At 47.7% G+C, this 25,021-nt stretch overlaps 3 protein-coding genes across 3 annotated transcripts in view; 2 read left to right on the forward strand and 1 right to left on the reverse strand.

The window, feature by feature from the left end:
• The window catches only part of ENO1 (enolase 1), a 49,638-nt gene that overhangs the window by 625 nt on the left and 23,992 nt on the right, over positions 1-25,021 (forward strand). The gene's annotated exons all lie outside the window — the stretch shown is intronic.
• Positions 3,242-9,639, forward strand: LOC128898840 (solute carrier family 2, facilitated glucose transporter member 5-like). Its single transcript, XM_054175892.1, has 11 exons — positions 3,242-3,343; positions 3,563-3,723; positions 4,008-4,132; positions 4,846-4,998; positions 5,075-5,200; positions 5,482-5,669; positions 6,019-6,129; positions 6,616-6,717; positions 6,891-6,966; positions 8,606-8,733; positions 9,381-9,639. Exons 1-11 carry the CDS (start codon positions 3,248-3,250, stop codon positions 9,612-9,614), a joined length of 1,500 nt encoding a protein of 499 aa, XP_054031867.1. The 5' UTR covers positions 3,242-3,247; the 3' UTR covers positions 9,615-9,639.
• CA6 (carbonic anhydrase 6) lies at positions 11,685-21,944 on the reverse strand. Its single transcript, XM_009906846.2, has 9 exons — positions 21,914-21,944; positions 20,848-21,030; positions 16,920-17,068; positions 16,415-16,510; positions 15,843-15,909; positions 14,946-15,103; positions 13,614-13,737; positions 12,992-13,090; positions 11,685-12,319 (listed from the first exon to the last, which is right to left on the reverse strand). Exons 2-9 carry the CDS (start codon positions 20,867-20,869, stop codon positions 11,685-11,687), a joined length of 1,350 nt encoding a protein of 449 aa, XP_009905148.1. The 5' UTR covers positions 20,870-21,030; positions 21,914-21,944.

A 25,021-nucleotide genomic window follows, 5' to 3' on the forward strand; every position in this document is an offset into this window, starting at 1 on the left:
AAGGAACGGAAGAGGTCCTGCTTCTCCTTGGCATGCAGATAGCAGCTGCTTTGGTCTTGACTTATGCTCAGGATCCTCTGGAAGACGCTGCTTGGCTGCACTCCGACTTCCTGGGTTTCTTCCATCCTTCCCTTCTCCTTCCATTATAAATCTTTACAATTGTTTGGGAGTTTGCTATTCTGCCTGACAAAGGCAATATGTTGTGTCTTGTGGGGTGGACAAATGTTGTGGTGATAGGAAGACTTGAGTAGCTTCTGAATAGGACTGTCCTGGGCATGGATTTCAGTCCTGGTGTGTGAGGCTTTCAGGCCTGGCTCCTGTTCCTCACTTGAATGTGGACAACTCGTGTGCAAACGTGCTTGTTTTGTGGTGGTGATGGATGGATCTTGTTAATGGTTTAGTCCTCTTCCTTGGTGGTTAGGAGTTGCCATCATCAGGCTCTGTGGTGGCAGCATGCTTCCTGCTTCCTGGGAAAATGTGAATTCTGTGGCCCCCTTGATGCTCAGAGATATCTGGGTGTCCCACCCCAGCTGTCAGCAAGGACAGCCCTCCCCAGCAGCAAGACTGTGCCTGGCATATGCTCTGAACTCCTGATGTCCTCTGCTGAAGCACAGCCTGCAGTCTGCCCTTGCTCTGGGAGTGTTCCATCAGAGGCGGGGAGGAAGTGGGGTTTTGTTTGCTGTCTGGAGCTAGTGGTTTATTTACAGCTCCTCACTTGCTTGGTGTTTATATGTTTTCTCCAACTTGTACAAAATAAAGTTTAGTTCTTTACCAAGGTATTGTTCAAGTGTGTTTGGGTAGGTCTCAGCAGCTTGGAGGATGTATAGCCAGTCAAAGAGCACATGCAAGGCACGTGGGGAGCAAGCTGCTGGGTGTTAAAAGGCAGATGAACCAATAACAGCAAGGTTTGGTTCACATTGCTCTGGCAGCAGGAGCTACCTATGGACTTTGCATTTCTCAGAAACACCTGGCATTGGAGTTGACAATTAACCAGGTCCTGTACTGTTCCAAGTGGTCTCTCAGTGCAGGAGGTTAATACCAAGTCAGCTGCACGTGGTATACCTTGCATGTAGAAGGAAAGGAGCTCATGGGCTTTGGTGGGGAACCTGTGTCCTGCATACTGTGAGAAAGAGATCTGAGGATGAACCTGGTCTCTGGGAACTGCAGAGGTGTCCTGACAGCTTGGTCCCTGCAAGCTGTGACAACTGTAGCATTTTGGCCCAAGGACAGAGAGGCAGGAGGGTTAATTTCAGTTCAGCTTTATTGCTGTTGACTTTAGCAAATGCCCTCTCTGCTGCCAGGGCTGTACCCCTACAACACCTCATTCTCCCCAGACGAAGCAGTTGCCAGCCAGCCTCTGCCGCTGCACCATCCACAGCTGCCCAGTAGCTGTTTATTGCTGTACCCTGGTCTCTGTGCACATAGATGGGAAAACCAGATCATTTCACACTATCTCAGTACATTAGAGGTTGGAAGGGACCTCTAGAGATAATGGAGTCCAACCCTGTTCATGGAGTCCAACCCCAGCTCATCAAGTCCAACCCCAGATGGAGTCCAACCCCAGATCACTGAGTCCAATGCTGCTTTTGCAGTAAGTCAGCCCCTTCCCACTGGACAGCTGAGCACATTTCCCCTCTAGCTGGGCAGCACCTCTGTTTTGAGTCAGAGTCTGATGAAAGGACATCTGAGCTAACAGCCACACACTTGACCATGAAAAGGAAAGAGGAGACATGAGGGAGTCGTGCAGAGAAAGGGGGCGATCCAACAACAGCAACGTGCTTTCGCTGCGTGAGCTCCTTGTTGATTGGATGCTTTCTGCAGTCACAGACGGGAATTTTCTTTGCAGGGTGTTTTCAACCCCTCTGTTGTCTGTTTTGGCTCTAAAAGTGTGTGCTTGGCATCTGTGAATAGAACTCCAACATGAAGTTGAAGGGAAAGAAGCAGGAGAGCTCCAACAGCCATGAAGGCTCAAGGGGGGTAAGTATTATGGCCTCTATCCTTGCAACTTCAGCCTCCTGCAAGAGGAACTGTTTGAGATCTGCAGGGACCTGTAGAGGAAGAAGACCAAGGTCTTGTGGGCTAACATATCCACAGCTGATCTCACAGGAAGAACAGAGATGTGTCTGTTCTTGAAGGTAGTTTAGTTTATGTGTGTCGGCAGTGTCCTGTTGCACTCTCTGGTGATTTTCTCTCTCTGTCTGCAGCTGACTGACCATGTCACTCCTGGGGGACTTTCCCCTTCTGTCTGTGAGTTTCCTTTCCTACTTTCTACTCACTTGTAGGCTGCAGATGCTCTGGATGGGAGCTGCCTTTCACAGCAGTGTTTTTGTGGCATTGTGCACAATGCCATGGTTGTGTATGCTGGGGGCTGTCTGAATGTGAACAATTACCACCAGTGGCTCTGTTGAGGCAGCCACCTTGCAATCACCAATGCAGGCTGTAAACAGTCTCTCTACAACTACCTGAAAGGAGGTTGAAGTGAGGTGGGGATGGGTCTCCCCTCTCAAGGAACTGGTAATAGGACCAGAGGAAATGGCCTCAAGTTGCCCCAGGGGAGGTTTGGTTTGGCTATTAGGAAAACCATCTTTCGTGCAAGAGTCTCTGGAGGTCTGCTGCTAGAGGTTCTGAGGGGTGTCCTGAGTACAAGGCATACAAGCAGCAATCTGGACAAATGGCAGATACTTGATGTGGGGCCTGAGCTGAGTGTTGGGACACAAAGGCTTGCAGACATTGAGGATACTTATGATGACAGAAAATTATGTGTCTGGATGTCAAATGGCTTTAGTGATGTAACAGGAGTGAGAGGTATCCCTATCATGGCAGGTGTTTGATCCTGCTCCAGGTGGTGATTTCACCCTCCTGTATAACTACAAAGTGCTGCTCTTCTATCTCACCACCATGCCTCCAGTGAGCTACTGGGATAAGTTCTAACAGGGTTCAGTGGCAACAGGATTAGATCCATCACCAGCTTGATCCTGAATGTGCTTTAAACATGCGAACTTCAACATTATTCATCATCCAAACGTTCCATCAGTAGCAGGGAAGAGTAGAAAGAATTATTGCAATGACTGGGTGCAAATGGAGCAGAACAGAAGTTGTGCTCATGAAAACAACCAGTTGGGCTTCTGTTGTACAGCAATGTGAAGCAGACAACACAGAAGGCAAGTCTTGGGGGACTTCTTTAGTTGCCATTCCTGCCTAAAAGCCCCTTGTGGTGTCTGTGTTTGTTTTTTCCCCTCTGCAGAAAATGACACTGGTACTTGCTCTGGCAGCACCCACAGCTGCCTTTGGATCTTCTTTCCAGTTTGGCTACAACACAGCTGTGGTTAATTCTCCAGCCCCGGTAGGTTGGCCTGTGGAAGGGAGCATGGATAAGGAGGGGTTTTACAAACTAAGAAGGCAGCCTTGTAACAGCAGACTGCAGGTGTTGCTGGGCTTGTTCTTCCTGCTTTGAGTCATCAGGCACCTGGGGATCTGGGGGGAATCTATGGTATTTGTGGGTAATGAGCTTTTTCAGCTTGAAAACTTGACTGCATTTAAGGTATCCTGTCTTTCATTCCAGTACATGCAGGACTTTTACAACCAAACCTACATCAACAGGACTGACAAGCCTATGGATGGTGCCTTCATGACATTACTCTGGTCTCTTACTGTGTCCATGTACCCTCTAGGAGGCTTTTTTGGGTCCCTCATGGTGGGGCCTCTAGTGAACAATTGTGGCCGGTATGTGATAGTGGTGCTTGGGAGCTTTCACCACCTGTTTGCTGGGTTCAGATAAGATTTGCCTCACAAGTCACCACAGCTGACCAGGGCTGCCAGGAGCATGACTGTGTCTTGCACACCTTGATTGTAAAGCAGATGGGCTGCTGATTAGTTGTTGGACTCAGCAACACACCTTATCTCCCTCATGTAGAAGAATTTCTGGATTCAATTTGGTCAGGCCCAGGCTGCACCCTGGGCACTGAGCCAGGTAGACTGACTCTGTCTCCTTCCCTGCTACTTTGCAGAAAGGGCACTCTGCTGATCAATAACATCTTCTCCATTGCTGCTGCAATCCTTATGGGAACCTCAGAGCTAGCAAAATCCTTTGAAGTAATCATCATTTCACGTTTTATCATGGGAATATTTGCTGGTAAGTGAGAGGTTGGATGGCAAAAGGAGAACAATGAATGTGTTCTTGGCTATGTAAAGAGGTTGCATTCTCACAAGGAATGGTTTCACAGGTAGCATGTTCTAGCCATGCATCCACATAAAACTGCACTACTTGCCTGAGTAACACTTGTCACCTAGAACACAGTGGTGGTGAAGCTGGAGGAGATGTACAGAGTAGATGAGTCTGTGATGCAGCTACCCTCTGCAGTCAGCCTCTGCCTAGGTGCTGGAGCTCCAACAGCCAGGAAACCTGCTCAGAATAATCTTTTCCCAGACATCTCAAATCAGTTGGCCTGGCTTTTGTGTGCCTTTTTGCTTTTTAACATAATCCGAAACAGAAGAATCCTTCTAAATCAAAGACATGGAGGACAACAGCAAAGCCAAAACAATCCAGATGCACCAGATGCAGTGTTGGGTTTTGTACTCCTTCTCACACTGAGAGATCCAATGCTATGTCGGTTTTATCACATATTCCACTGTAGAAGGAGGGAAACACACACAGCTTGTTCACTGGCTAGAAGATGACATTAAATCTTCAGCTGAGGCAGAAGGATTTGGGTGCCAAGTTTCCATAAGTCCTGCAGTCAGGCCGGGATCACTGTGGTCTCATGTGGGACACCAGCACATTGATGAAGGTAGTGAGCAAGCTGATGTCAGGCAGATGCATGGCTAACACTGTTCTCTACCTCCTAGGTCTGGCTTCCACTGTGGTTCCCATGTTTCTTGGGGAAATAGCCCCCAGAAATCTGAGAGGTGCTCTCGGGATAGTATCAGAGAGCTTTGTCACCAGTGGGATCCTTGTTGCTCAGATCCTTGGTCTCAACAGCATCCTTGGGAATGCTGAAGGTAAAGCCCTGCCTTGGGACTGCTCTGTGGGCTCCACTGGGGAAAGATTTCTGATGGTTGCCATCTTGTCTCACAGGCTGGCCTGTGCTGCTGGGGCTCACTGGGATTCCATCAGTCATTCAGCTCCTTGTATTGCCCTTTTTCCCTGAGAGTCCCAGGTACCTGCTGATACAGAAGGGCAACGAAGAGCAAGCACGGAAAGGTAGAGCACCAGCCTTTACTGGAAGGGGAGGTGGAGTGGGGCAGGTCTGACTGTGGGGCACAACTGACAGCAAGCAAGTAGGAGATTCTGCACTGACATGGTGCTGGTGGATGGAATTGCTGCAACGTTGCTCCTTTCTGTGCACGTGTGAATCCCTGACTTCCCCCTGTGGAAGCAGGGCTGGCCATGGCTTGCATCTTGTTCTCTCTTGATTTGAAGCAGGAGAGCTCACTGCACACCTGCTGCCTGGGGTCCATAACTCACTTTCCTCTCCTGACTAGCTCTACAGAAGCTGAGAGGCAGGCCTGATGTGGATGAGGAGATAGAAGAAATGCGCCAAGAAGACCGTTCAGAAAAGGAAGAAGGACAATTCACTGTCCTCAGCCTGTTCACCTTCAGAGGCTTGCGGTGGCAGCTCATCTCTGTCGTTGTCATGATGATGGGCCAGCAGCTCTGTGGAGCGAATGCGGTGAGTGGGAAGCAACTGGGAAAGGCCAGCAGGGTGGGAAATGTATTGTGGATGCTGTGAGGCAGTGCTGACACAGAGCTAGCACCCAGGACACCTCATGTTGTGGTGGGTTGACCCTGGCCAGTACCAAATCCAACAGTCACCTGTACCAGATAGAGACTCAGTAAGGATGGTTTGGATGCTTAGAGTAAGCTGCTTGTGTCTGGATCCAAACACCAACGTCTCCAGGAAGGAGAGAGTTCAGTTCTTGGGCTTCTGTACACCAGTTCCAGGATGGAAAAGCAGCCAGGATGGGATTCCTCTGGTCTGCCTTTGCTCACACATGAACACAGATCTGGTTTTGCTGCAGGTCTTCTACTACTCAAACAAAATCTTCCAGTCAGCAGGTGTGGAAGAAAACAGCATTCAATATGTCTCTATCGCTATAGCTGCCACCAACGTTGTCATCACTTTTCTTGGTGTAAGTTTCTTTTAAGGCTCCTCCAACTCCTCCAGTCCCCCCAGCTACCTCTATGTAAATTGGATGATGTTATGGACACATACTGGGAGCTGCTTTACACAACAGATGCCCTGCAGTGTTGCCCAGCTGAAGGTACCTCTGTTGACCAAAGCAATCAATTCTGATGAGCTCTCATGTGCCTCAGAAGTTTTCGGTCTCTGGGTTGGTAGACCCCTTTTTGCTACCTGGTGTTACCATGTAAGCTTCTGTTCCACACAGTCCTCACTGGCATTGGGTACTGATGAATGGCTTTCCCATTCTCTCAGTGGTTTTAATTGATCCAGATTTGTGCAGTTCCTGGGTCACTTCATACCTACAACCTCTCAGCAGGTGGTAGAAATGTCACTGAATATCTTAGAAGACAAGGACTACCTTGGTAGACTTTGATGGAGTAAGAGGTGTTGTGTCCACTGAGTCTGGCTTCTCACCCTCTTCTCTCTCTTCCAGATTTCTATTGTGGAATCTGTGGGGAGGAGAATCCTTCTCCTTACTGGCTTTGGATTGTGCTGTGTCTCCTGTGCAATGCTAACTCTGGCCCTCAATCTCCAGGTGTGTAGCTGAATGGCTCAGGTGATCCTCCCCATGTGTTTCTGGACCTTGGTGTACTCCCTTAGTTGGAAGGTGGTTCTGGCTTTAGAATGCCTTAACACAATCACTGCCTTGAATGTGTTGGTGATGTTCAGATAGGAACCACATCTAACCCAGGATTCAATTCTTCACAGCCCACTGTCTCGTGGATGTCTTACATCAGCATAGTGTCTGTCATCGCTTACATCACTGGACAGGGGATTGGAGCTGGTAAGTACACACAGCCCAGCTGAGTGTCCCCCACAAGCTGGGTAAAGCCAAGTGTTGTATTCAATTTCAGATCAAAAGCTTTCCAGAGCTGATCCAAGGAGATCAGATTTCTTCTCTGTGTGGCCATGCACCTTGGTGATTGCCAGCTTTTGGCTCATTTATCACAGAATCCTTTGGCTTGGAAAAGACCTTGAAGATCATCCAGCCCAACCATTCTCTGAGTCTGCCAAGGCTGGTGCTACACCATGGCCCTCAGCACAACTCCTCTGTGGCTTTTAAACACCTGCAGGGATGGGGAATTCGGCTACCTCCCTGGGGAGCCTGTTCCAGTGTTTGAGAACCCTTTCAGTAAAGAAATTTCTTCTAGTGTCCAACGTAAACCTCCTCGGCTGCAACTTGATGCCATGTCCTCTCCTCCTGTCACTTTTTACTAGGGAGAAAAGACCACCATCCACCTCACTTCAATCTCCTCAGGGACTTGTGGAGAGCCAGGAGTTCGCCCTTCAGCCTCCTTTTTTCCAGACTGAGAACCCCAGTTCTCTCAGGTCCACCTCAGCTGAGTTCTCCAGAGCCTTCCCCATCTTTGTTGCCCTTCTGTGTACACACTCCAGTATTTCAATGTCGTTCTTGGAGTGAATGGCCCTGAATTGAACACAGTATGTTCTAATGATTGGCTGCCTGTGCCCATGAGGCTGGAGAGCATCTGGCTTTAAAGAGCAAAAGCAAAGTTAGAGTTGTGCTTGTTCCTAGTACAGTTCCTACAGTTGTGCTCCCCCTAGTAAGATCTGAGCAAAACTGTGTTGACACAGTGAGCCTTACCACAGATGTTGTGTGCTTGCATCTGTAGGCAACAAATCAAATTAGAAGCAACTCTAATGATTTTTGTGGTCCTGCAGATCCCTTTGCAGAAAGGAGGTGTGCAGATAGTTGTGGATATTGGAAAGGCTGTGTCCTGATTCAGCTTCTCAGAGTGACAGAGCTGTCTGTTTCTCTTGGAGAGCCCTGCCAGACCCTTGCTGGGTGTAGGAATGTGGGTTGAAACTCCCATAGGGGTTTCACTGGCAGATGGAATTACATACAACCTTTCCTGTTCCCTTGGTGCCATCAGGCAGGTTCAGGCACTGGGAACAAGCAGACTGCTGGAGGGGGAAGACCGGGCTGGACTGGTGGCCTGACCTGGTTTATGAGAGCATGGCCTGTTTCAGCTTGGCTGTGCCACAGGATGGCAGTGCAGGGCGTGGGCTGGAGGGCTTCTTCCAGGAGACCTCACCTCAACACGTGTTGGGCTGACTCCTTGCTTTTCTTTTTTAAGCAGCAGTGACTTGCTTAGTTGCTGCTCCTGGGGTGCTCTCTGGGGAGACAGTTGGTGTTTATTGATCTCATTTTGCAATTTGTGCTGCAGATAGGTTCATGATTAAGGTGCAGTCATGGGAGAGAAGAGGCTGATTGCTCAGTGTGAGCTTAGGAAAGTCATTTAGCTGCCCTGGGTTTTGTATTTAATCCCTTATTTGTTTTAGCAGTGTTTCTGAACACTGGCAGTTTACAAACCATCACCTGCTGCTGAACTGAACAGAGTCATCTAGGAATTCAGAGTGGGAGAATTGCCTTTGGGGTTTCCAAATCTGCATCTACCTTCCAGGTCCAATTCCCTTTGTGCTGATCAATGAGATGTTCCTGCAGTCATCCCGGCCTGCAGCCTTCATGATGGGTGGGTGTATGCACTGGCTTGGCTATTTCGCCTTGGGCATTGTGTTCCTCTACATGGAGGTAAGATGCAATCACACAAAGCAGGGCAAGACTTCAGCTTCAAATTGGTATCTACACCCCTGGGCTCTTTGAGACACCTGTCAGTCCTGAGAGCTGTGAAGCTGATTCCCGGTGGCTCTATGCAGGGTTGCAGGTTAAGGGCAGGAAAGTGATGTTAATCAGCTTGGTTTTGTCAAGCCTGTTGCTTGTGGTTTAAAAGCAAGCAGTTCTTTTTCCAGGTGAATGCCTCATCCTGAATTCAGGAGCATGAAGAGGACTGCACTTTTCCCATCTTCCATTAGGGGATGGTGGAGAATTGGCTCCCAGGGATCCAGTTTTAGCTTTTGATCATTAGGTCATCAGTTAAAACTGCTCCCCAGCAGCAGTGACTCATACACCCTGCAGTTGCCTATATTAGCCTGTGCAAAGGGAGCTGTTGAGTTTAGTTTTACTGATGTAAGAGACCCTCACCCTCCTTTTCTAGCAAATCCATGGTGGTTTCAAATAAACCTGTGGTGGTGGTATGAGAAGACAGAATCTAGACCAGCCCTAACTTCAAATCGTTCAACTTAAAATATGTGCAGCTGACCATGTCTGCTTTTGTGGATGTCACATAGACAACTGGAGTATCCCTCTGATCCCTGCTCTGTCTTCTTCTGTTCTCCTAGGCTGCACTGGGGCCCTACTGCTTCCTGATCTTCAGTGCTGTCTGCCTTGCCACCGTGGTTTACATCTTCTTTATAATTCCTGAGACAAAGAACAAAACCTTCATGGAAATCTACAAGATGATGGCCAAGAGGAACAAGGTGGAGATTCAGGAAGATAAAGAAGAGGTTATGGATTTTGACGCTGTCTCAGGTGGGCAGGCAGAGAAGAAATCAACGTCCTGCACCAAGATGTGACCAGGCCCATGGTTTGGCCTGGAAGAACAAATAAATCAATTCATCACATGATACTGATCTTCTTGTAGACCTCCTGCAGTCTTTCCACACAAGGACTTTTCCTATTAGCCATTGTGTCTTGAGATCTTGCTCCTTATCTGGTTCCTGCCATAGCCACTGCCCCGGCAGATCACCATTCATGGGATTTGTCACAAGAAAAGGGCAAATGTCCTCGGCCAGCTCAGCTCCTGTGATCTACTAACCTGTGTCATGAGGTGATGTATGCCCCTGATGTCGTGATTGACACGTCTCAGGTGACACAAGCCAGGCTGTAGGCTGGGTTTGCCCTGAGGAAGTATCAGTCATGTATTTGGGGGTCCAGCATGGGTGCTGCTCTGGGATGAGGTGTCAGTTGTCCTGTTTGTTTGGTGGGCTGATAATGGCTTTCATCCTATCAACTCTTGTCCTTTTGTGTGTCTCAAAGACCCTTAAGTGCAAATGCTTCTTACTGTAATCTCACCCCCACCCTGCTCACCCAGCTCCTCTTCAAATCAAACTTAGACCTCAGTCATTGCTGAGTCCTTCCAAAGCCTTATTCTTCAAGTTTGGAGCCATCCATCTGGCTGATGTTTATTCACAGCCAGTTTAGACCCATTTGCTCCAGTCCTTGAGCTGTTTAGTTAATTTCACTTTCTAATGTTTATGCTTCAGTTCCCAGAGAACAACAGTCCCTCTCTTTAGCCCTTTACTAATCCCCATATCCCTTCTCTGTACCCATGAGCCAACTGAAGCTCAGTTTTCCCCTAGAGACATCGAACTCTGGGAGAACCTCCCTGCTTGCCTTGCGGGAGTCCAGTTCAGGTTGATTCCTGTGCAGTAGGCTACAGGTTGGAGCCTGTGTTTGCAAACATGTCCAAAATTGTCTTTAGCTTCTCACAGTGAGTTGCTTAAACTTAGGTTTTGAAGTAACTCAGCTCTCAGGCACTTGAAACCACTTGAGAAAGCCTTCAGATGGTTTGGATCTTGGTCCTGCTAGTGGTTTCTGGTTGTGTCCTCTGAGACACTGAAGGCTAAACTGGTTTGGAAAAACTCTGAGTCTAAGGACTAGTGCTGACTCTGGGGGGGAAAAGTGCACACTGATGGAGGGGAAAAAAAGGGATTTCCTACAGTATTTATTAGTTTAAAGGCTTTTGAGGTTAATTATGGCAGAATTTAACATGGAGAAAATAAACTTAATTAATCATTGTAGGGAGCTGCTGCCCTCTGTTTCGAAAAAGGGTAGAACTGTTGAACAGCTTGGCATGGATTTTGTGTTGGTGGAGATGATCCTTCCCATGACCAGCCTTAGAAAATGAATTTTCTGCCTGCCCTCAAACTTCTGATGCTTACATGTTAAAAAAAGAAGCTGTTGCCACCTCTGTCTCTCCCTCCATGCACAGAAAGGAAGGCAGGCACTGACTGAAGCACAGCTGTTGTGCAGGAGCTGAGATGTCCTGCAAGGGTGTGACAGTTAAGGCTGTGCCTTTAAGAAAGGATAGCTGCAGAATTCTCTAGCTGGATGTTTGGGTGTAAAAAGGAAAACAAAAGGAAGATAATTTTCAGGACCCTTTCCAAAGTGATACATCTGCAGGGGAAGGGGTAGTGATTTGGGAAGAAATGGGAAGGAAGGAGGCATGCAAGGGAGATGGTGAGAAACTGAGACTGAGTGAAGGGTGTGAGATAATTTTTTTATTTGAGAAGTGGTTCCTTTGAGTAAAGAGTGAAGCTCTTTGGCATGTAGGAAGCTCTACCTATGGGGGCCTAAATCAGACTCCTGCCAGTGACAGGGCATGGTGCTGGACTGTGCCAGGTTCTGCTCTTCGCCTCTATCTCACTGACAGGGGGTAAAAATGACCTGGAGCACTAGCAGGTGAGTAATGACCCTAACACAGGAGAAAGGAGCAAGCAGTATCTATGTTTTCCCCAGTCTCCCCAACAAGCAGTTTGGATTCTTCTGCTGCTTTCATCAAAACAAACAAACAAAACAAAAGCAAACACTGAAAAAGAAAAAACAAACAAACACACACAAAACCCAAACCCCAAACCCTGAGATCACTGACAGCTGGTGTCAGACTCCAGAACCACTCCTCCCAAGAGTGCCATAGAGGTTTCCCCCCATGCTATGATATCTCCCTTCAGCTGGCTTGGTTTGCACAGTGCAAGTGCACGGACATCTGCAGCGCTCAGAACTTGGCTCCACAGGTTCACATGAGTCATCCATCCTGCAAAACCATTGGAGAATGTCCCAAGAAGAATGTCTCTGTCTTTCCCAAGGACAAGTGTCCCTCCAGCCTGGCTTACATACCCCTGCTGGATACTCTTTTCTTTACCAGCTGCTCCATTGAGCCATAAATTTGCCATTCCAGACTGGGAGGCCCATGCCACGCAGTAGTGCAGCCAGTCTTGTGCCTTGTGGTGGAGAGGGAAGCTGATGAAATGACCTCCTATCCACAATCCCACATCTGAGCCCACGGTCATCACTAGCTCATTATCCCTCTCCTGTGTGGAGTAGGAAAGAACAGTCTGAGTGCCATCATGCTGGGCTTTGGTCCAGAAACACAAGGTGAAGGCTTGAAGAGACATATCATGGAGAGGATGAACGGTCACAAAACTCTCAATGTTTTCCACAGGGAAGTAGAAAGCTGGAAAAGTGCTAGATTTAAGACCTGCAATAACCAAAAAGCCAGCTGTTATTTTTCCTGCTGTGCTTTTACATTAGCCATTGGAATGTGCTGCCCAGGGATGTGGTGAAGTCACCGTCCCTGGAGCTGTTCAAGAGGGGATTGGACATGGCACTTGGTGCCATGGTCTAGTAGGCATGAGGTCTTGGGTGACAGGTTGGACTTGATGATCTTTGAGGTACCTTCCAACCTTGTTGATTCTATGATTCTACATCACTCCAAATCCTGAAGAACACAGCCACAGGATGTGGCAGTGTTGGCTGTCTGAAGCTACAGCTCCTGGTGTGTGTCTTACCAATAGGGAAGGGGCCTGATAAGATTAAAATCTGAACTCCCTCACACAATTGCTTGGAAAGTAATTTTTTCCTCCCTCCCTTCTTCCTCCTTCCTCATCTTGTGTAAAACAGAGATGATGATTATCTATCCTAGGGGAACCATGAGCTGAAATTCCCCACTGTTTATTAGAAAGTGCTTACACATTGCAGGAGAAAGCTGTGAGAGTAGCTAGATTAGGGTTTAGCTTTAATGATGCTGCAGCTGAAGAATTCCCACCAGCAAGCCTAGATATGGGACAAAATTCTCTCAGCACATCTCAGTACCAAAGCTGTTGGTGGTTTAGGCTTTTGAGGACAACACCCTTGCATGGTGAACTGGACTCAAGAGTAGATTGTTCCTTACCTGTGTGGCTCACTCCATTCAGCAACTCTCTCTTCATGTCTTGGAGCTGCACCTGGATTTGCTCCAACTTGAGGTCAAATTCTTCTGGGTGGCATTGTTCTAGAGCAACCAGACAGCTGAATTTACAGAAAGCCAGGACCTGCCCATGGTGGATTTTCTGCTTTCTACTTTGTACAGGGTTTGGGGGAAAACTTCTGTTTTATAATGCAGTGTCTCCCCTCCAGATGATGCTTGACTACTAAGCTATGCCAGAGCTGCTTCTATAAGGGCTGTTGTACTCCATCCATATGGATGCAGCCCCACCTGAACCTGGTATGGTGTCCTGCCATAGAGCAGCGCTTACTTTGGAGATCTGTGCGATGCTCTTAAAGGCAAAAGAAAGGGCTGCCAGCCAAAACAAAGGGTTGCCACCCAAGCTGCAGCCACCACTGCACTGTTGGGAGCAAGATGTGCTGGCAAGGGGCAGCGGCACAGGGGTCATCTCTACCTGCTGTGCAGGGACATTGGGAAAGGTAATCTCAGGCATACCCAGCTTAAGTGATTTACGACTGAACTCTTTCTTGCAAGGGTTTCTTGCCTTTCCTTGGGGCAAGCCTGAGACCTGCCTGTTGACTGCCTTTACCTTGGGTGGGTTTGGGTCTGAAGGAGGACTCCACCACCCTCCCGTTGAGGGGCTGAGCATGCCGGTAGTCGTTGCGCAGTGTCCTGTTGTGCCAGTCCAGCAAGGTGCCCTCCAGCAGGCTGATCTGTGAGCAGGGCAGGTTTGGTAAGGAGGGCAATGGGAGCAGCAGCTCTGCCTAGAAATTCAGAGCAGATCCTGCAGCTCCGGATTAAACCTAGCCATTTGTTGTGGAGGAACCCGCAGGGTCTCTTGTTGAGTAGCAGCGAGGGAAAGGAAGAGAACGTGAGGGCTTTTAGCAGCTAATTCATGACAGAGATCTTTTGCCTGCAGGAGGTTTTTAACACCTGCCTGATGGCACGCACGGATGGAGGTTTTGCTGCCGCTCTGTAGCATGCTGCTTTCTCACAAGCTCCTGTTAGCCTTTCCCCTGCCAGAAAGAGCCTTGCTTTCCCAAATGAGACTGCGCTGTGATCCTCCACTGCTACAAGCCTCCACTTTACCTTGCTCTCCCAGAAACAAAAAACCGCTTCTGATGCTTCTTTTTCCTTAAGGAAGATGAATCACTCAGCAAGACTCAATAGTAAGCTTATTTAACTGGTGTTCCTTTTTTCCCCTGCTGAAGTCTTTGTCCTGGCAAGGCAGACAGAGAGAAGAGGAGATCCTGCCATGTGATGGTGCTCAGCTGCTGGGACAAGTGGGGTTGCTGCCCAGCGCTCAACAAGGTCCTCTATAATGCTTCTGGAGCCTGGACAAACCCTCTCCTGTCACACAGCCAAAACTCACAGCAGGCCTGAAATGATCCAGTCTAGCTGCACAGTGTAAGTGTAGACAAGAAAAGGGAAAAAAAACGCCAAACACCCCAAATACTCTGCTAAAACTGGGCCAATTAGTCTGTAATTATTTTCATGCTATGAATGGCTCTCTGATGGTGGGGGTTTGGTTGTTCTGGTGGGGCTTTTGGTTGTTCTGGTAGGGATTTCTTTTGTTGTTGTTCTAGTTGGGGGTTTGGTTTCTCTGGTGGGGGGTTTTTGGTTGTTTTGGTGAGGGTTTTTCTGCACTTTCTTGCAGTACTTTTTGCCTTGGTAACCCTGACCTGACTGGTCTCTTCTTTTTTATAGTGCTTCAGTATGGCTGAGAGCTTTGCTAGACCTCAGGAAAACTGCTGCTATATAGAAGCCCTCCCTTGCTTTTATTCCAGTTGCTTAGGAGTCTATTCCAAAAGCCCTATGGGAGAAATACTTCCCTGTTAGGCTGTTCCTGGGGGACAGAAAAGGAAAGGTGAAGCATAGAGGAGAGAGCAGCTGCCCTGTCTGGTAAGTAGCTGCCACTTACCTGTGTGTGTGACAGGACAATTGGAGAATGAAAGATGGTCCAGATCACACTCTCAGAGCAAGGTGGGGTTGTTAGTGAGCCCTGGTACCTGTAGAAGTGTGAGAGGTTTTCTGGCAGCATGGCTTGGACATCCAGAGAGCCGAGCTTTGTTGATTGACCTCAAAAGGAAAGAGAGAGGCAATGGTAACAATTAATGGAGAACAAAGGTGGGAGTGGAGTGAGGCTGGCAAATCACTTTGCCCAAAGCACTGCTGTGGCAGATCTCTGGCAACTGGATGAAGAACTCTACAACCACCTCAAAGGAGGTTGGGGTGAAGTGGGAGCTGGTCTCTTTTCATATGCAACAAGTGACAGGACAAGAGGAAATGGCCTCAAGTTATGCCAGGGGAGGCTGAGGTTGGATATCAGGAAAAATTTCTTCACAGAAAGGGTTATCAAGCATTGGAACAGGCTGACTAGAGGGGGTGGAGTCACCATCCCTGGAAGGATTTAAAAGCTGTATGGATGTGGTACTGAGGGATGTGGTTTAGTGGCAGCGGCTTAGCAGCAGTGGTGGGATTTGGAGCTCCAGGCAAGTATTTGGACTTGGTGATCTTAAAGGTCTCTTCCAACCTTAACAGTACAATGAAAACAGAGGGAAGTGAATGTTATCTGATGGAGCTGCAGTGTGTTGCATGAACCTACCATGACTACAGTTATTGATGCCTGGAGCACCTCCCACACCACCCTGCTGTGGTGAGATGTGTGGGCAGGGATGGTGTGAAGGTGTGTGTGGCTGAGGGTGCTTGGCCATGTAATTGCAAGCAAGGCAGCTGCAAAATGCCTGTCCCCAGACCCAGCACATACAAACAGGCTTTGAGAACATCAAGGATGGAGAAAGGCATTCCCAGGTCTTACCTGCAAACCTGATTTTTGCCAATTTGGAAATGAATTCGCTGTAGTAGGTGTTCTCCAAGTGTCCATCCTAAACACAGCAGAGAAAGATGAGCAACAAGTGATCTGCCTGTTCCTTCTGTGCTGCTGCTCAGCTTGGGGGACTAACTGCTGAACTGGGAGACAAAAAGCCAAATACTATCTCTGATCTCTGGGGGGCCCAGACAGTCCTGGGTATGACAAGGTATGTACACATAGATGTTGGGTAGAAGAGTGAACCATAAGGATCTTTTTTCACCACTTCTGAATCCACACAAAATGAAAGCCTTGAGGGGAACCCAGCTGCCACACCTGATAGTCCATCTGTACTTCTTATGGGGCAAGTTTTTGGGGGTTCCCACATAGTACTGTGTGAGCCTCAGGTGACATAAGAGAAGAACATCCCTGCTATGGCTCAAATTGGTGGCAGCTATCATCTCATCAGATGGATGAGCAAACCTAGGCCAGCCTGCTTGTGTCTGGACCTGCTCAGACTGTGATTACACCACAAGCAGTGATCACAGCCTGGCCTTGCCCAGCATGGGCATCCAACCTACCACATACAGGAAGGCAAGGACAGCCAGACCATTTGGTTTGTCTTTGGCTTCTTCAAAGCTCAAGTAGTCAGCAGAGTTGTAATGGACAATGTGCAGCTGTCAGAAGAGAGATAAGGTTACTTAGGAAGAAGTGATAAATGGTTTCCTCAGTGCTTTAAAGGACCAAAAGCAGACTGAGGAGAGAGTCACCATCCCACCTTCTCCTGCTTGTGCCTCACAGCACAGCCAAACAGACCTTTAATTGCAGGGGTTTGTGATGAATGTGGAGGAACAATTCTGTCTTTGAAGGACATCAGTGCCATTGAAACAGCTTTTCTTAGTCTTCTGTGCCAGCACCATCCGGTCTGGCCCTTGCACTGCACCAACCACCTGCACCTATGGGAGCTCCATTTCTCCCACTTGCCTCTGCATTGCTCTCTGCAGGTTTTGTGTTTTGCAGCTTCCCTTTTCCCCATTGCCAGACCAGCCATGCGCCCTCCCTCCAGCCCACTCTGCTCACGAGTACCTCTGCGAAGTATCTCATCCCATCTATGGTGTGTTCAGAGCCACTGGTCTCCAGGTCCAGGCCACCCCAGTGCAGATGCATCTGTACAGCTGTGTAGAGGCTTGGGAGTCCTCTGGAGATGTGCATGGTGGGGGGCAAATCAATCTGAACTGGAAAACAGGATTGGAGACAGCAATGGGTGCAGCCATGCTTGTTCTTGTAGCTGTGCTTACAGTGCCTCCTGCTTTCTGCCAGTAACACTCTCTGGAATCACAGAATCAGACTGGTTCACACTGGAAGGGACCTTTAAAGGTCATCCCTGCAGTGAGCAGGGACATCTTCAGCCAGATCAGGTTGCTCAGAGCCCTGTCCAAGCTGACCTGGAATGTTTCCAGGGACGAGACTTCTACCGTGTGTCTGGCATAAGCTGGTACAGTCATGTTCAGGGAACTGACTCCAGCATGCAAGGAAAATCACTGAAGCTTAAAGCTAGGTATGCTTAAAATCCTTCCTGACCTCAGGCTTATGCAGCACAGAGAGCACAGCAGCAGGCACAGGGATGACTGGGCACTAGCTGTGTCAGCAGAATTGTTTTCTGTCTGAGCAGCTCTGGGTTTTCCCTTAGGCAGTAATAAAAGTGCTTTAAAGCTAATCTCTTGCACAGTACATCACATCTTGCAAGGCTCTGCAGAGATTTGTTAGGAAAGGGGGGGATAGGAACCAACAAAGTGACTGGCCTCATCTCACCTGTCATCATAATTTCCAGTATTCTGGACCCTGCATCTTCTAGGACCAGACAGACTGGGCCAGAGCCCTTTGAGTTTGCAAAGGCTGAGTTAATGCTGGGAGGATTTGGAGAGACAAATCTCTTCGCTTCTCCTTGCCAAGGAGTATTCACAAAGAGACGACGAAACATTTGTCTTCCTGCTAATGTGCGGCCACAAATCATGCACTAGGTCAATAAATATGCCAAAGCTGGGGTTGAAACTGGAGAACTGCCTCATCCTGAAGAAAGCCCAGAGCATGCTGCAAAAATTAGCAACCCTCCTTGCAGAATGCAGCACGGTCTCTGATTCATTAGTCACAGTTTGGGCTTGTGAGAAGCTTCTTTTGTTTTTAAATTGTTAACAGGCAGACAAGATGAAAACATGTTTCCTTCTACTACCCCAGAGAGTCTAGAGTGGGGATAAAAAGCCCTTCTACCTTGCTTTTTACAGGAGATCCCTGCTGACTGCCTTTCAAAATGAGGATTATTTATCTCAAGTACCTCGCTGTGATTTCTGCTTTCTGCAAAACACAGAGAGAGAGTTGTGTTCTGAGGTTATGGGAAGCTTAAGCCTTCTGTAACATATTTTACACAAATACTTTGGTGAAAGCATGAAGATGGATAGCAGCCCAGTTTGTGTCTGCTTTTCACCTGTGTAAAGCGTGTGTAGAGAGTATGGCTGCTCTGAGCTGGAAGTGCCTTACCCCTACTTAGCTCTAGTCTTGCCAGGCAGTGGAAAAGCTGCTGGGATAATGCAGTGTGAATCTTGAGTGCAACTGTGCCTTTCTCTGCTCTGCATTTGGCCTCCTGTCTATTAACAGCTCACAGCACAGCCAGCCCATTTCCCCATCTCTGGCCTCTGGGGAGGTAGAGTTAATGAAGGCCACACTTGAGATCCCAGTTCTAAGACAAATGTGCTACTAGAGGATGTTGCACACATCCTGCAGGGATGGTATTTAAATCTCCCAGGGCTAGGTGTGTCCCTGCTACCTGCTAGAGGACCAATCTTGTTTCAAAAAGCAGTGCAAATGCTAAATACAAAAGGCTTCATTAAGCTGAGGTTCTCTGTGTGAGTGTGTCTGCACACAGACACTGCACTGCTGCATCTAGGCTTTATCAGGTGGGATTTAGCCTGGTAATTGTACAGCCACAGAGAAAAATGTGGCTGGTTTCTTAGGTGAGACACTTGGTCGTCAGCTCCTGAGAGGCTGTAAGGAGAGTCCTGCTGATAAATCCATCTCCTGTCCCTTTCAGATCTGCTGTATGTTTTCTGATGTGTCCCAGTGGACTATTTTCCTTGCTCCCCTGTCCCATCTCACTGAAGCCAGTAGAAAAGCCTAGCCTGACTTCACAGGAGCTGTGAATAGGGACAAGCATTTGCCTTTGTGCTTGACTAAAATGCCCTGCACCAGAAAATCATTGTTTTGATGTTAACAAAAGGACAGGAAAACACACACGTGCAGCCAGGTCTGAAAGCTGAACCTGCAGGAATCCATTGTAGGCACTCAGTGGTGCTGACACCAACTGAATGCTGAATTTGTGTGGGCGACAGACAGCAGTTAGGAGTTTTTAGAAACACAATCACCACAGCCTTGCTCTGAAGGCAGTATGTCTCCTCACTTCATTTCTCTGCTCTCCCACCACATCTCTCTCTGTTACAGAGGAAGAAAGGGCTGTGGGATTAAAGAGCTCTCAGCTTTATGTTCCGAACACCTTCCCCAAAATCCTCATTCCCCTCCCCACTGCAGCTGTTAGAACATTCTCTCCTTGCTCATCTGTAGTCCAGAAGCGTTATCCCAACAGTACCAACTGATGAATTATTTAGACAGACTGCAGCAGGGGAATCCAGGACCTCCTAAATTATAAACCTTGCCCTGAGACTGTGTGGCCAAAGGCAAGGATTTTAACCCACGCTGTGCTTCAGCTTCCCTTCCTGGCACCTGAAATGCCAACACCTGTGTTGTACTTTGTGTGACCTCCACCTAACTGAACCCCAGGTGCAAACTTGCTGCTGAACTCTGGTTCTCCAGTCCTATCACTTCCAGTTCTTCTTATTGCACAGGGCAAAAGCTGCATTTTCTGAATGCAGAGAGGAGTCACTGTGCCCCAAATGCCACTCACTGCTCTAGTCCTGCAGTAGACTGAAAAAAAAAGGGTCAGTCTATAATGTTCCAGCTGCCTTTTGTCCCTTTTTAATGTCTAACAGAGAAAATATCATGCAGAAACATAACTGCCTTTTGTTTCTCTGCTTTATAGTTGTGTGTTTCTGGAGAGCTATTATGCACAAACAGAAAAAGTGGAAGAGCAGAATGAAGTGAGATGGCAAAGGAGAGGAAGCTGAGCTCCAAAAAAAGGGCATTGTCTGTGAATAGCATTTCAATCAGCTCAACCAAATAATCTGTTCCTGCACTGTCATGAGCTTGACATCTTCCCAGGACATCTGCTCAGCCAGGGAAGAAAGAACTGCCTACTGCTGTGGCAAAGCTGGATCATTCCACCACAGTTCAACCCGGTGTCACTTGTTAGTTTTCTATCCATGGCAGTGCTGAGAGGAACACACAGGAGCTCTCCCTGCAACCTGCTTGTGCTGGGAAAATACAGACCTGAACTCACAAAGTCTCCTTTGTACCCTAAACACACTGCCCAGGTGAAACCTCCGGAGGATACACCACAGCCAGAGGGAAACTGTCAGAGTATCTGTCAGAGTATTCCATCAGCTGTCCCAGCAGAAAGCTTTGTTCTTTGTTCCACTGAATGGCTGCAGGACTCGACCCAGTGTGATGCACAGAAATCTGAACTCATGAGTGCAGGATGCTGGTGAGGGTAAAAGGGGTGGGTGTTCAGAACAGACCTACCATTAAAGACATCTGCATTTCAAAACTGTAAATCCTTTGCTCCTGGTGACCTGTCCCCTGCACTGTTGGTTGCCACTGTCACCCACTGTCCTGGACTCTGCACTGCAGTGCTCCATTCATGTGCAAAGCTCAGGGGGCAGAATGGGGCTGGAGTGGCCAGGCAGCACTTGCTGCTGCTCTTTCTGACAGCTACAGCTGCTGCAGGAGCAACTAAACTCCTTGATCTCTGTGCCCTGATTTTTGTTTCAGGCTGCTCTTTTGTCCTCAAGGACTTCTTGCCCAGCTCCTCTTTTTAGGCAGGTAATGAGAAGAATGCTCCCAGTCTTACCAGAGTGACCATTGTTGGTCATTGTGAAATCCCCCTGTAGAGGTCCATCATAACCATTCAGCTCCAGCTGCAGCAGCTGGGGGTTGTACTTTACTTTTTTCCTCTGGATATCAACTGGAGATTGGTTCTTGCCAGCACAGTCTGCAAAGTGCTTTCCCCAGTGCTCTTCATCCAGCTCTCCTTCTGTGTGGCGGAGAAGCAAGCTGCTGTTAGCTCAGGAGTCAGAATACTCACCTCATTTGGCAGCAGGACATGTCAATCTAGCTGTTATAACTGCAGGAGCTGCAGCAATAAAAGGTTGTTCTGCATTCCCTAGAGTGAAAATATACATTATTCTGTCTGCAGGACAACTGTGCAGCAAAATAAGAAACCTGCATTGCAGTAATAGCTTACTGGTGGCTGGAGGCTGAACCTCCACCAGAAGAGAAGCAATCTTAACATAGAAGTGGGTCTAAACTGCCAGAGGGGTGGAATCAGGCTCTCAACCATTGTGAGAGTGAATAGGAGCAGGGCAATAGGTGGGAAGCTTCTGCTCAGGATAGGGAGGTGGCAGCAAATTTGCTAATTTCAGCTAGGGAGAGTGCTAATAAAAGAAGAAAAGGAGTGAAATGGTCTAAATAAATGGAACCCTTTGTACTTTTGGGGGGGGGAAAGGAGTGGCCTGAGGTGGCTCAGATAAATAAGCACTCCTCAGTCATCTGTACTGCGTGGCATATGGCAATAAAATAATAAGTAGGCAGTATTTAAAGCTTTTCCTTCCAGGATCATCCAAAGGGCAGCTTTTATTCTACCACACTGTAAAGATTTCCCCCATTGTTTGAACCTCATTGGTCTGCCAACTCTGACAATGTGTCCTAACCACACAAAGGAGTAGAAGGAGGTGACATTGAAGAGAATCACTTTCAAGACACACAGACATCAATAAAGTGGAATAAATTAGCTGCTCTATGGAGATCTTTCACTAATGGAAAGAGAGTCAAGCTGAGGGTTGCTTCTGCAGCACAGACAGGATGGAAGTGTCTTTAGCAAGTAAGAGCAGTCCCCAAACAGCCTCATTTTTCATTACCTTTGTATGTCCAGTGTACTAGGTGAGAACGGCTCAGCTGCACCAGGAGCAGGTGGAACAAGGCAGCTGGGATCCACATGTCCCTCACTGGACCTGCAGCCAGAAGCAAGGTGAGGACTGTGTCTTTAAAGATCCTCAGGAAGAGTAAAGACCAATTTACTGCAGGTCTGGCCTTTCCAGCACCCATCCTACCCTTATCCTCACACATCCGAAGTAATAACAGCAAACAATGCCGCGGAGATATTTTATTTGGACAGTCAGCTTTAAGCAATAAAGGCATTTTATTGATCCTCTGAACTAAGCTGCCAGGGCAAATGGAACAGGTTTCCCTGATGGCCCCAGAGTAACCATCTGACCCCAACTGCTACACATTCTGCCCACTTCTTCTGTCCATTCATTCCTGATTAAAGGTAGAAAAGCTTCATTGTGAGTATTCTTTCACCAGTGCTTTGCAAGCAAAGATACCTGACATAGATCTCAAAACAGTCCTGAGCTGGCCAACTGATTGCTTGTTACACAAAGGAGCCAAGGGACTGGATTTTGAAAGTGCTGAGTGTTCACAATCTCATTAGAAGTCAAAATTGTAGACGCTTAGCTCCTTTGAAAATCAGAGTTCTGAGGCCAGATTTAGAAGTGCTCCACACCCACAAGCCTGGGATTTCAAAGCATTTTGCTTTCAACACCTTTCCTAGTCACTGAAAATCTGGGTTTGAATGTGAGAGATTTGCAACCTTTGGAGAATTCAGAGCTCTGAAAAACTGTTTAGACTGTTGGAAGACAGAGGCATGATAGAAGGTACTGAAACCCTGATGGCTTCCTAAAAAAACATACAGGAATTGAAATGAGAACCAGCTAGTGTCAGATGTCTAAACGCTCTTGTGGACTCCAGTGCCTCCTCTGTACGTCTTCAGACACTTGATTACCTCAAAAATGTGTCCAAAACAAATAATTGCCTAAGGTCCAGTAAAAAAAAAAGTCACTCTGCAGACTGGGGAACAGACCATGGATCTTCTGTCTGCCTTTTTGTATCCTGTTACCAAGCAAATGTAATTCCCTTTGAAAAGCCTGCTCCCCCCCACAACTCTTTCTGCCTTCCAACCCATAATAACAAAAGGGAAGCAGAAATCTCCCTAGGAATGGAATTTTCACCTGGTATTAAGAGCCACAGCTTCCACCAAGTGCAGCACAACTTTGCTGGTGATTTTAGGTGACAGGCAGCAATATGAAACACGTGGCAAGAAAGAAAGCTCACAGCAGTGAGATGTCAGGGCTTCTGTTTGCAGTGACCTTGCCACTTGCAATAGCATTTGCAATCATTGTTTTCAGCAGTAAGGTAATAAGAGCAATTCAACCATGGGAGGGAGCCATAGGTGAGTTACAAATTTCACCTGAACTCGGGTTTTCAGGATTAGGCTGTGCTGAAGAACAGAGGCAGCTTTTTTTCCTTCAACCTCTCCCTCTTTCCAAGTGAATTGCCAGCATTAAAAGGCCTTTCCTGGTTTGCTGTTTTGTGCAGTGCATATTTAATCTTTGGGAACTGCTGTGATATTGAGTTGATTAACCAAGTGTGTATTTCCCCCTCTCTCTCCTGAAGAAGTCATTTATTCTGACAGTTGCACTGAACTGTGTAAGGACTAAACAAATCAAACATGCCCTGCAATGCACTTCATAATCCTTGTGTATCCAGTTGGGTAAACAGGCTTTGAAATTAGCTGAGGGAGAAATTTTGGGGGTTTATACCTGGTTGCACTCCAGGATTCCACAGAGCAGCACACGAGGGTGTGAGCAAGACTCAAGAACAGGAGATCAGAGAATCACAGACCTTTAAGATCATCAAGTCCAACAAATAACCCAGCACTGCCAGGTCACCGCTGAACCATGTCCAGCACCACATCCACACAGCTTTGCAGTCCCTCCAGGAACATGGACTCTACCACTGTCCTGAGCAGCCTGGTCCAGGCTTCCCGTTTGGGGAAGGAATTGTTCCTCATGTCCAAGCTAAACCTCTCCTGGTGCAACCTGAGGCCATTTCCTCTTGTTCTGTCACTCGTTCCTTAGGAGAAGAGCCCAACCCCCCTGCATCAAAGCATCTCTCCTGCCACCCTGCCTTTGTGCACAGCAGGAGTGTTTAAATGGCTGTCATTTGGGGGCAAGCTGTTTCTCTCGCCTGAACCTTATCGATTAGCTAGCCCGGCCTGCACAAAGGATTTGAAATAAAGCCTATTTGGGAATATCCTGGTGGCAGGAAACTGGAGCTGGCAGTGAATTAATTAACGGAGCTTTTACGACATGCTAAAATTGTGACGTTTCATCTGACATCAGGAGGATCACCACAGCAGGAGCTGCGGGTGCCCAGCACATCCAAAAACCACATCTCTGTCAGCTCCTGTCAGCCTTCTCCCTCCCAAAATGAGTGGCTGCAATCTGGAGAGGGATTTACTAGGAGCACTAAGTATGGATTTGTTTTGGAGTTACGACAGAATAATTTTAATTAAAATCTTTAAATGTATTTGTATTAAGCTTCTGACTGCAAGCTGAATAATATGGAAGGAGTCCTTCTCCTGTGTCTAGCAATGCACACATCAGCCATTGCTTATTGATTCTTGGAGTTAAAGCTATTTTTAGTGTACTTGATATTAAACCTGGCTGGCTGGAGGCTTGTCTGTGTTACTCATCTGTTCTGCTACCTCAGGGTAATTGCTAGAGAGAAGTATGGACATAGTGCCTGGAACTCCATGCATGAAGTGTTTCACAGGTGAAGAAGATTGTGGGTCTAACAGGACTCATCTCTGCACCCAGATTTATCCAGTGGGAAAATTTTGTGTTGGGTACCTCAGCCATGAAGATTCTGGGCACGATTTCTTCACCAAGACCGGCTGTTTTCACACAGACTTCAGCCGCCCTGCTCCTGTCCTGACTGCAAGAAGAAATAGCTCTTTTGATCCCACTTCACTTTTACCTCCATAGTTTTCTCTGACTCTTTGCTGTCTTTTAAATCCTACTTCTCCCAGGCTATTCCTTCTGTCCTTACTGTCCTAAAGCTCAGCTCAGGCCTGACTTTCAGATCCAGAGTATTGGTAGCCACATGAAAACCGTGACATTGCATTG

Source organism: Dryobates pubescens, chromosome 33 (assembly GCF_014839835.1).
Source record: "Dryobates pubescens isolate bDryPub1 chromosome 33, bDryPub1.pri, whole genome shotgun sequence".
NCBI lineage: Eukaryota > Metazoa > Chordata > Aves > Piciformes > Picidae > Dryobates > Dryobates pubescens.

Coding starts and splice junctions, on each gene's coding strand:
- LOC128898840 (XM_054175892.1), top strand. CDS start 3,248: ATGACACTGGTACTTGCTCTGGCAGCACCCACAGCTGCCTTTGGATCT. Junction 4,999..5,074: donor CATCCTTGGGAATGCTGAAG/GTAAAGCCCTGC, acceptor CTTGTCTCACAG/GCTGGCCTGTGCTGCTGGGG. Junction 6,130..6,615: donor TTGTCATCACTTTTCTTGGT/GTAAGTTTCTTT, acceptor TCTCTCTTCCAG/ATTTCTATTGTGGAATCTGT.
- CA6 (XM_009906846.2), bottom strand. CDS start 20,869: ATGACCAACAATGGTCACTCTG. Junction 16,511..16,919: donor GGATGAGATACTTCGCAGAG/GTACTCGTGAGC, acceptor CTCTTCTGACAG/CTGCACATTGTCCATTACAA. Junction 12,320..12,991: donor GAATGGAGTGAGCCACACAG/GTAAGGAACAAT, acceptor GAAAAATAACAG/CTGGCTTTTTGGTTATTGCA.